General features: G+C 40.3%; 1 protein-coding gene across 3 annotated transcripts in view; it reads right to left on the reverse strand.

The window, feature by feature from the left end:
• Positions 1–12,259, reverse strand: part of FLT1 (fms related receptor tyrosine kinase 1) — a 139,794-nt gene that overhangs the window by 54,747 nt on the left and 72,788 nt on the right. For all 3 annotated transcript variants that reach the window (XM_053385957.1, XM_053385958.1, XM_053385956.1), the window contains 2 exons: positions 6,526–6,640; positions 1,525–1,633 (listed from right to left, as the gene is read on the reverse strand). In XM_053385957.1, coding sequence (XP_053241932.1) covers positions 1,525–1,633; positions 6,526–6,640 — 224 coding nt within the window. The remainder of the gene's footprint in view (positions 1–1,524; positions 1,634–6,525; positions 6,641–12,259) is intronic.

A 12,259-nucleotide genomic window follows, 5' to 3' on the forward strand; every position in this document is an offset into this window, starting at 1 on the left:
ACAGGTTCCCTTTCCCATATATATAATGTTACTTAGCTAATGAACAAACCAAGTTATTGCACACAAAGGTCAAGCAAAAGCTAAGTGACATATCTATGTCTAATCCTGACACAATGTGCACTTTATTTATTATAATTATTTATTACATTTGTATCACCCTTCATCCAGAGATCACAGGACAGTTGATAAAGTAACTATCATAATGTTAAAAATACTGTCCAGTTTAAAGAGATAATTTTGTATACAGGCTATTTTGAGAAAAAAGAAACAAACTGATTTTGGAAGAAGACATTACACTAAGTTTCTTCTTTAAAAGACTCCTGATTTATAACCACCTCATAGAATTTGTTAAAGCCTGAGAAAAGCGGGATAGCGAGTGGCTGGAATGATGTAAAAGAGTTTTATTTACTGTAGTGATTTGAAACTTCCTGTGGAAATAGCTCCCAGGTTTCCTGATGGAAGATTTTGTTTATCTTTGCCAAGCACCATCAGGAATCTCAAAATAAAATGCCTTTAGTGACACTGGTCAGCCAGGAGATAAGGCTTTGCTGTTCCTGTCTCACCCTCAGTAATTGCAAACACACCCATGGCCCTGCTGTGTGCCAGCAAAACAACCACAAAAAATAGGGGAAGGATCAGGCTTATATTGAATCTAGTGCTTCTACCCTGTGGTCAGAATGTACACATGTCCCAGGACATATTCATCTGGTCCATTTTACAGGCCCTAGAAGGCTTTTTCTTTTTTTTTTTGCCCCAGATATGTTCCTGTCCCCTTCCTGCCATTCTCTGATGAAGCCAGTCTTCAAATGAGAACAAACTTGAAAGCTGTTGAAAAGCTAACAACTTCTAGCAATCAGTCTAGCCCTGAAGTATCTATTTTGAATATAGTGAAAGGAAATCCTTTTTAGCATCCTGGCCTTTTGTTCACAGCCATCAGCATTTTGTACTGGCATTAGTTTAAAGGTGGGGTTTTTTGTGGGGTTTTTTCTCCCTCAGCAAGAGCAGTTGACTGCAAGGAGAAAAGGGTAAGCTTGTTATAACAACTTGTTAGAATGGATTCACCCAAATGCTTTTCTCATGCTACAAAGTAATTTCTTAGTTCAGCCCATAATAGATCCACATCAGTATGTTCATGGATAGAGTCCAGCATGCATTTGGTTTCTTGCAGGGCATGTGAGACCAATGCTCACTTCGGAGGCCCACACTTGGGAGGCTCTACACTTGCTGTGTAGAGAACATACATGACAGAGCTACAAGTGAACTAGCCATGTGAATGATGTAGGTAGAATGTTGAAGGTATTTTGTAATAATACCTTAAGGGGAAGAAGAAAATACCTCACAAGTCACAGGTGGAGGCTGGTAATGAACAGAAAATTCCCAGCCAGTAATAATTCCAGAATAAGGATAGCACCCTATAATTTTTGTTGTTTTCATTCACTATAGTTATCCCCTCCAAACAGAAATGGGTCAAAATGTAGTCGATCAATAGCTGTATGATTTAATATCACATTAATTGTATCTCACCTGTTACAAAATAGCTAATATTTCTTTCGTCACTTCCCACTTTATTGGAAGCTATGCAACTGTAGATTCCGGATGATCTGGATTCAGCCACAATCAACATGCTAGCAGTCTGTTGGGGGAAAGAATAGTTTTAGTTCTTATCCGTTTTTAATAATTATTTTTCAGTGATCTTCCTGACTACTGACACTGACACGATTCAGTTGTTCCATTAATTCAGTGAAAAGCAGTGCAGCAACTAGGAGGTGCCACCATCATATAAAGCCAAGGAAATAATGGAATCATAACAGGAAGGCAGCTTACCCAGGAGACCTTTATATTTCCAGAATCATTATATTCTGAACATTTAGGATTTAACATGGATTTATCTCATTTTCATGATGTGCTGATGACAGGTTACAATAAATTAGGTGTGGCACTGTGAGCTGTACCCCACAGGATGCCCAGAGGTCACTCAGCCAGCCAAGGGAGTTGGCAAGAAAAATACTGGAAAATGTAGATACATGTGTGCAACAGAGTAGAAGTTAATTCTTAACTTTTAAAAAAATATTACTATTTTGTATCCTGGCTTTAACATGTTAGATGCAATCCTGGTCAGCAGCAAAAATCAGCCAAGTCAGGCACTGGCCAAGGGCCAAGGAGATCAGAAGACTCACATAGGTCTGATCCTGATGAAGTGTACATTTGGTTCCACTCACCAGCCACCCACCTCCCACTGGTAGCCTGGGAGCAACATGTTGGACATGAAGGCATCACTCATGCAGACTATAAACCACTTGTGTGGAGCCCTAAGATGCTGTTACCCCCACCTCTCTGTTTCCTACAACAGCAGAGTTTGGAAGCAGCTTATTGCACCTGAGGCTGTGAGGGTTTATCCACACTTTAACTTGTCTCACTGCAGTGTGTATTAAGAATCACACGCCCGCGCTACACATGGTTATATAGGTAATTCAGATGGTGTTTTGCTTTGTTTTTTTTAAAAACAAAACAAAATGACATGCGAAGTATATATCAAATTTTCTACAACAGGGATGGGGAACCAGTGACCCTCCAGATGGTGCTGGCTTGCAACTTCCATCATGTCAAACATGGCCATGCTGGCTGAGGCTGATAGGAATCAGAGTCCAACAACATTACAGATTAGCCACCACTGTTCTATAACACTACTTAGAGGGTAGTGTAAGAAGGAGATTCTGAGGACAAATCTCATACTGTCTGAAAACAGGAAGGGCATGGGAATGAGAACAGACACCCATTCTTAAATGAAGCACTTGTATAATCTTGCTAACACTCAAATACTAAGATGTGGCATACTTCAAACTGGTATTCCGGCTATTTCCTCAAGGATAGATCTCATTCTTGCTCTGAAGGTTTGCTTACAAAGCAAATGTTTCCCTTGTTTGTGATTAGCCACAGATAAGAAGAGCAAGTAGCTAACAATGGGAGCAATTATTTTGTAACATAAAACTCTCAACATCACACCTAAGAGAATCAATCTTTCATGTACTTGTATCTGGGCAAGTTTTTTAAATGACAGTTGGTTGACATTTTAAAATACATTCTGGAATTCTGAATGCAGATTTCATTATTAGCCGTGCTAATATTTCCACTGGTCTGGGAATTCAGCCGTTCCCCTCTTGCCATCTCAGAAAACAGCAGTACTTTGTGTGTAAAAAGAAACAGTTGTGGCTATAAGCAGGAGAACAGTGGAGGGCATACACGCGGGAGAGGACATCTCCAGGATTTTTTTCCAGGGAGGTAGCAATGAAGGCATGTCCTGGGGTGCCAAGATAATTGGAAGACGCTCCATGTTTTGCCAAATGAATGAGGTGACAATGAGACTTTCCTATGTTATTTGTTAAAGATTAGCATGTAGGAAGTCAGAGAATGAGGAAAATAATTGAACTACTTTACACTAGAAGTTCAAATGGCAACACTTATTTGCAAGATTGTTAGCATTTCTAATTGAAGCTAAATGAATAATTTGACTACAGTTGCCCATGCATTAGCAGCCTCAAGATTGGATTACTGTAATGCTCTTTATGTGGGGCTACCCTGGAGGCTGCAGCTAATACAGAACATGGCAATAAGGATGGTTGTAAGAATAAACTATTACCAGCATATAACACCTTATCTGGGGGATCTACACTGGCTGATCTGCTACTAGTCCATGTAAGACTTGATGCAGCTCAGGGCCAGGTTACTTAAGAGACTGCCTTACCCCTTACCAGTTAGTCATTGTGCTTGTAGGAAGGTTACCCACCTAAGTCCCTAAAACATCAGAACCCTGATCCACAGCAACTTGGAGAAGGTTTTCCAGTGTGGCTATACCCATTTTGTGGAACAGCATCCCTGTTAAGGCACAACAGGTTTTCACCATTCGGGAAACAATATACATTTTTCTTTCAAAAGGTTTTCCAGCTGGGTGAAATGATCTATACATTATGTGTTCGTACTGCATTGTTTAAATCAAGTGTCTTTTTTGCACTCTTTTTAATTGTTTTCACATATATAGTCTTGAGACTCATCTAGAAGTTGTTTCAAAAAATAATAAAATAAATGAATAATAAATACATTTCAGCTGGCTGAAGAACTTCTGTTAAAGGTCATCATGTTTTTCCAATTGAACCTACACAGTCAGAAGTAAGCACCACTGAGGACTGCAGTCATGGTGCCCCTGATAAACTGAGTATTATTTCCATAAAATGGATCAGTTCAGGTGCCTGTATTTTTGGATTCTCCTTTGGGCATGGCTTTGGAGACTGTAACAATGATCTCCTGCATGTCAAAATTTACAATACACCACTGGCTATAAGCCTGATAGGTCAGTATATCCCATCCCAATGGGATCTCACTTCCAGCATTTAGGCTGCATACACACAACACTGAAAGCACATTATTTTCCCCACAAGAATTCTAGGAACTATAGTTTGTTAAGGGTGCTGAGCATTATGGCTCTGTGATGAGAAATTACAGATGCCATGATTATTTGGGGGAAATAATGTGCTTTCAATGTATGGTGTGTACACACAGCCATAAAGGAGAAGCCATGTTAATTTATAGCACAAAAAGACAAAACATACCCTGGCATGCTGGAATCATTCTGCACTGCTGCGATATAAACAAAGAAGACTCTTGCCTACACAAGTCTCATTCCAATATGGTAAGACACATACTGAAAAGCCAAACACCTGAGCAGTCATAGACATTTCTTCAGGTTTTATTGTCACCTTCTGACTTGTTTCTTGCATAGACTCACAGAGAAATTTGACCCGTGTTTTTACATGTTAGGATTAAATAGGATTTTGCTTAACTCCGTCTGCAACACTAAAGTCTAACAAACTTTGGTTAGAAGATGAATTTGATATCTCTTCTATCCCACATTAACAATAGTCAAACTTGACACAAATAGTCTCAAAGGAGAACCAAACTTGCCAAATCACTTCTGATCAAAGGGAAATTTCCATAGTAACACTCAGGCTGGTAAGCCACCCACCATTACCCTTGCCAAAACATTTTAAATGTCAGAGCGAGTTCAAAACTATGGAAGCTTTTTCTTTTGTTTCAATAGAATCACTCATGTCAGAAAAAAGCAGTTAGTCACTGCCATCTTTGTATCACCCCTCCTCCAATGTTCAGATGTGCCAGTTGAATGAATCTCTACTGCTCTACATAAAAGTATGTTAACTTTATCAGAAAAAAGTTCAAGTATAGTTTTAAGAACTAATGAACCTGAAACAAAAGTAGAAAATCCCACTAGGGCTTGCAACAAATGTATGATTTGGCACCCGATTTGGGGGAAGTCCGTTCTGTCATTTCTGTTTAATGCAAAATTAGGTTCCCTGATATCTGTAGTTTCTTCTCAGGGGTGGATCACTTGGGAGAGGACTTCCGCCTCCCCTTTTCCTTCCATGATTCCATCTGTTTCAGCTCTCTCTGCCACTATCAACTTTCTACACTCTTTCTTCTGCTCTAGGCTTCTCTACCAACATGGAATTAGGCCACATGAAGAAAAGCAGAAGTCCACATGCAGATCTTTGGCAATGGACCCCTGGCCCTGCTTTAGACTATTGATTTATTGTTTCACCTTATGTGTAACTATTCTTCCCCAAAACACTATCATTTGCTCAAAAAAGCACTTGAGTCAGCTAAGTCAAGATAAGTTTGAACATGCTTCTCCTCTTTATAATTGTCCTCTAGACACACAATATAATACACTACCAGGAAGCACCAAAAGAGGAAGCACAAGTGAATACAAAATGGACCATATGCAAATCATTGCCATGGATATTTCTGGAGCACATGTGTCTTCTGCTGGCTGTCACTGTGCTTCTGTGTGAAAACACTCTGCAGTATTTTCCAGAATTGCCTCACCCTGGATAAAATTTCAGATTGTGTTGAAACCATCCCCAACTGTCTCTTTTGTAAAATAATATTCTCAAATCTTCAGATATCCTCATGACTCTTATCTGAACCCTTTCCAAATTTTTGTGACTACCAAGTAGCATCGCAACTACTAACAAATTAACTTAAAAGCCAGATATGTGGGAAGTGGTGCAGAATGGTGTGCCTTGGAATTCAAAGTTGTTTTTAAGGTTTGCAGTACTGGTGGGATTTGGTATCATGTAATAGTTTGTTCAATTTGAGACATAATGTTTGTCCTATCCAGTCCCAGACAGCATCAAAATGAGAATTTAAGCATCAAAAGAGGCTTCTGCTGCTAATTATTAACAGCCCCTTACTGAGTCACCAAAGGCACACTACCTTATGGGACCAATCTGCTATTTGCACGGACAGCATGGCCAATATCCATAAGAACTGTGAACAGAATATGTACTTCCGTAATGTGACTACGACACTGCAACAGAAATAAGCTGGGATTTGATTTCTGAAACCTCTTCTCAGCTGTGAAGAGACTTCCAGCAACTAATCATCCAGCATTTAAAAACAGTTCATAGTACGAATACCCAAGGTTGAAGTACTTTATCTTTAAAATTACCATACCTTATTCTTTCCCTCTATTATTGCTGTTTTCTGTGTGATGGTTTCGATTCTGTTTCCTGTAGTGCTCCCAGGTTTCAAGATGAAAGGTCTCTCTGGATTGGAGCAAAATTCATACCTATGATGAGAGCAATGAGAGTTTAGTAAGAGTGAAGTAGGACATCAAATTGGTAAGTCATTATAGACAATGGGTTGCAGTTGGGGCCCATTGCACAGGCTTAATTATGAGACACCCACAGCTAAACTTCTTAAAACATTGGTTAGTTATACACTGTAGTATAGATTTAAGTTCAAGATTTGAATTTTATGGTTTGTGCTATAATCTGAATTTTATCCCTCACACAAATCTGAGCATGTTTGAGGTAGAGTGTAATTTGTGCATTATGTGCCTTATGTAACCTAAAGACATGTGCAGTATGCACACACGCACATTACACAGTGAGCATGCCACTTACACAAGGGTTCAGTTCCGAGGGTCTGTGCGTCAAAGCAAAATTGTACAAAATCAGGAACCCCCAGAACCAACTCCCCTTGATGTGGAGGGCTGCTTACCGGGATCTGGGAAGGTTGCAGGAGGGCCCTGAGAGCTTTGCAGGCCCTTGTGACCTTCCCAGAGCTCTCACATCTCCTTCCCAAAGGCCGGTAAGGAAGAAAAACCACTGGGGTGTGGGTGGGGAAAAAATGAATAAACCCCCACCCCGCGCATAAGGTTGTGATTGTGTAAGTAAGTTGCGGACTTAATGTATGGTATTTAAATGATTTTTACTTGATTCGTATAACTATACATTGTATAACTTTGCATAACTCTGGGCTGCTCTCTGCCACAGACTCTTCCTACTCACTAAACCCTGTTACCTCTTCAGCTTCTGACACCTCCTCCTCCTAGTCTTCTCCCTCTGACCACTCATTAAGTTTTCCAGGTACAAGTCATTAACATGTGAAACATATGGACAAGAGTTGGGTTTCATTTACCAAAGAAGGGTTTTGAAGCTCAAGTAAGAAATGTTTAAAATATGAAGTCTCTAGTTTCTTTATCTGATTTACAGTTGCAATCAAAATTATTCAACTCCCATCAGGTTTATTATCAAAATTTACCGACTTTCAGCTGTTTGCAATTGAAATAGCAACACAATGGATGCTTAAAAATTCAGCTGAAATTGCAACTTATACTGGATTCTCCAGTTTCACTATTTTTCAACCCCTTCACTGCAAGCATCTTTAGTACTTAGTAGAGAAGCCTTTTGCTGCTATGACCTGCTGCAAACAAGATGCATAGCCAGACAGCAGCTTCCGGCAGCATTCCTGAGGAATCTCAGCCCATTCCTCATGAGCAACATCTCCAGTTCAAGAATATTGGGTTTGCGTGCTACAACCGCCTTCTTCAAATCCCACCAGAGATTTCCTATGGGGTTCAAGTCAGGTGACTGATGGCCACTGTAGAACCTTCCAGGACTTCTTCTGCAACCAAGCCTTAGGGGAATTTAAGGTATGCTTGGGATCATTGACATGTTGGAAGGTCCAATGAAGCCCAAGCATCAGCTTCCTCACAGACAACATGATGTTTCCTCCTAGGATTTCCTGATACTTCAATGAATCCATCCTGCCTTTCATACACTTCTTTCCAGTGGATGCCAGAGGATGCATAGCAGCCCCACAGCATCACCAAACCACCACCACGCTTCACTGTAGGCAGAGTGTTCTTTTCAGCATATGCTTCATTCTTCCTCCTCCAGATGTAACGCTTATCCATGGGGCTGAAAAGTTCCAATTTTGTTTAATCGCTCCACAAAACAGAACCCCAAAACTTCTGTGGCTTATTTATATGATTTTGAGCATACTGGAGCCAACTTTTCTTGTGCTTTTGGGTCAGTAGTGGTGTAGAGTTCTGGCATGGAAATCTGTGTTTAGTACGGCCTTAATGTGCTCACTGAAACCCCAGTGCCTGCTACCCCCAAGTCTTGCTGCAGCTTTTTTGCAGTCATTTGAGGATTTTCCCCAGCCTGCCTTCTCAGAAATCTGGTTGCTGCTGCAGATAACTTTTTTTTTTTGCCCAGTCCAGGTAGTGTAACCAGTGTTACTTTAACTTTGAACTTGCGAACTATGCTTCCAATGGTGTCTCTAGGAACAAAGATAGTGCCTTCACTATCTTTTTGTATCCTGCTCCTTGTTTGTGAAGGGTGATGATATCTTCTCTTACCTTCTGGAACCATTCTCTTGACTTAGCCATATTTCTAACATGCAGCCAAATTTAACACTCAGCAAACCCAGCTCAGGTATTTCATGTGTTTCAGCTCAAGCACACCTGGTGCAACTAATGAAGCCTTTGATTAGTTGCACCAGGTGTGCTTGAGACAACACCTGTTGTATTTGTGCAGTTGTGAGGGGTTGAATAATTTTGATTGCAACTGTATATCCCATTCTATTGCATAGGCTCAGAGTGGCATACAGCAACTTTTCTAAATGTTAATAGTTTGTCTCCAAGGGGGCTTACAATCTAAGGATCTATCCAAAACCTTATTTAAACTCTGTCATATTACAGATGGCCTGTTTGATTTCTGGTCAAGTGTGAGAGTAGAATCCAAATTGGCAGGACTGTATTGGGACCTGGACAAATGTGTAGAGTTAACAACCAGATCTTTCAGTATAACTGTCTATGTCTCATAAAAACATCTGTTAGTGTTAAGACAGATTCTCCCTTCCAATGCAGACTCTTTTCTTAACATGAAAAACTTGCTTACATTACTCTTTCTTTTGTTCCTTGGTTTCAAAAACTAAATAACAGCATGAGAATAGCCCTGTTCAGGCATTCATCATAGTCAGTTTTAAGTAAAGGAGATGGTTAGACAGTGTTCTTGAAGCTACGAACATAAAGGAGATGGTTGGACAGTGTTCTCAAAGCTACGAACATGAGTTTGACCAAGCTGTGGGAGGCAGTGGAAGACAGGAGTGCCTGGCATTCTCTGGTCCATGGGGTCACTAAGAGTCGGACACGACTAAACAACAACAACAACAACAAAAAGGTAAAGGACCCCTGGACGGTTAAGTCCAGTCAAAGGCAACTACAGTGGTACCTCGGGTTAAATACTTAATTTGTTCCAGAGGTCCATTCTTAACCTGAAACTGTTCTTAATCTGAAGCACCACTTTAGCTAATGGGGCCTCCCGCTGCTGCCGCGCCGCCGGAGCACGATTTCTGTTCTCATCCTGAAGCAAAGTTCTTAACCCGAGGTACTATTTCTGGATTAGTGGAGTCTGTAACCTGAAGCGTATGTAACCTGAAGCGTATGTAACCCAAGGTACCACTGTATAGGGCGTGGTGCTCATCTCGCTTTCAGGCTGAGGGAGCCAGCATGTGTCCACAGACAGCTTTCTGGGTCATGTGGCCAGCATGACTAAACCGCTTCTGGCACAATGGAACACCATGACAGAAACCAGATTACATGGAAATGCCGTTTACCTTCCCTCCACAGTGGTACCTATTTATCTACTCACACTGGCATGCTTTCAAACTGCTAGGTTGGCAGAAGCTGGGACAGAGCAACAGGAGCTCAACCCATTGAGTGGATTCAAGCCGCCAACCTTCTGATTGGCAAGCCCAAGAGGCTCAGTGGTTTAGATCACAGCACCACCTGCATCCCCAATCTCAAGTAAACATATGAGGGGGCCTGTGGGAATAAGCACATGAGCTATGCCTGTCATCATTCTTGTCTGCTAAACACTGGATGCAAGCATCTGAAGATGGCCAAAGTCTTCTATTTTTTATGCATACTAAGTTTGGAATAAAGCCTCACAAATTGTGAAAATATGGAAATTTATGTCAAAACATTTTAAATGTCTTCAATCTTGTAGAGCGGAAGGAGAATGCCACAAAGTATTGTTGATTATGAAATTTCAAGAGTGGGCGGGAATGCTGGTTATGTTACATAATGTCCTGGCTCTTAATCACCCTTTATGGAACTAATTTATTGTCTTAAACCTAATTTGATGCATATGGTAATAAGTCTATTGGAATGCTTGTTACATTGCGTTCATCTCTTTACATTCTTTTGGAGAGAGATTCTTGTTTTGTTTAAAGCTAGGTGTTCACAGTTCCGCTTTGAATGGAACAGCTTTGACTTTGGATCAAATGTTTTACTTCTCAAGACCTGGGTGCAAACTTCTTCAAAACAAATGAATCAAATTCCTGCATTAGTAAGTTACTTTCATATGTAAATCATTGCCTTCATAAAAGTAGGATTTAAAACCACAAGTTTGTGATCAAATAGCTAGCATTGATCAAAGAAGTACCAATCCTTTCCTAAGGCATTAACTTCCTCAGTCCTTTATGTCACTGAATGAAAACAGCACCTGATCGTTTCATGTAAGATGTATCATAACCATTATATGCAACATCCATTTGGATAGCAGGGAACTTGACATAGAACCCAGCAAAACAAGTGAACAAGGTTACTACAGTAGCACTACTTGGCCAAATGTGCTCTTGAACTGCTGAACTCTTAGCAAAACCTCCCAAATAACTTTTAAAAATGACATTCTACCTTTCCCCCCTAAAGAAATTTGTTTAATTATTTTAAAACTCTAATTCTTCAACTGCCCCCATGTTTAATAAGGGTTTAAAACCCTGATTAAACATCTGGTTGGGGGGTTGGGGGGGAAAGGCCTTCTGCTTCTCTCTCTTCACTGCCAGACCATCCAATTTCGGCAGGCCAGATAGCTCCAGGTGGACTTGATCTGACCCAGGGTGAACTGAGGCTGCTTCAACTCAATTCAAATCCCAAGTCAATCCAAATAGGCCTGATTTGGTTCAGGATCTGGAGTTTGGCCAGATCCAGTGCACAGCCCTAATTTTAGTTACTATTATATAAAATAGTCATTTTGATGTTGTTGTTTTTAATGCTGTTATTTTAATGCTGTTTTAGTTCACTGTATATTACAGTTTCATGCTTTTATTTTGTAAAACATCTTGAGAAGGTTGTTACCTCTAAAGGGAATATAAAAGTACAGGCAATCCTTTGTTTTGCACAGGGGTTACATTCCATATCCCTGTGCATGTTGGAGTGGCCCACATAAAGTATTCCACCTTGCCCCACCCCCGTTTTGCCTGCCCCCATTTCATCCTGATGTTTTAGTGATGTTTTAGGGTCACTTCTGGGTTTGGCGCTGTGTGCACATGCACGATCACACATCAATTGGGTGCAAGCAAATCAATCGTTGCCTGTATTTTAAATTCTCCAAGATTCTATGAAAATGGTACAATTTCCCTTATTTATTTATTTATTTCAGTGTTTTCCACTAAAACAAAGATGAGGAACTTGTGGCTCTCCAGATGTTGCTAACCAACAACTTCCATGACTCCCGACATCTTGACTGGAGCTAATGAGACTTGGAGTTCAACAACAGTTGGGGGGGCCACAGATTCCCCATCAATGCACTAAAACTACTGAAAGCATGAGCAGTTTGAAATAATGTCCACCCGCATCTGGTAACTATCTCATTATTACAGTCATTCATTGCATTTATAAACCACAAGATAATCTACAGATTTCCCTGTGTTAGACTGATCCAGGGTCAGTTTGTGATACATAAAAGAGCACAAATTGTTTTAAAAAGCTTGTTTCACAAAGAATTACATCAGTTCAGTTACTGAAAACTGTGGCTTGAAGTAATTAATTCACAGTGATCACTAAACAGAGGAAGAGCACACACTTTACAAACATTAGATCTCCATGTCAATTGCA

The sequence above is a fragment of the Podarcis raffonei genome, chromosome 4 (assembly GCF_027172205.1).
Source record: "Podarcis raffonei isolate rPodRaf1 chromosome 4, rPodRaf1.pri, whole genome shotgun sequence".
Classification (NCBI taxonomy): Eukaryota; Metazoa; Chordata; class Lepidosauria; order Squamata; family Lacertidae; genus Podarcis; species Podarcis raffonei.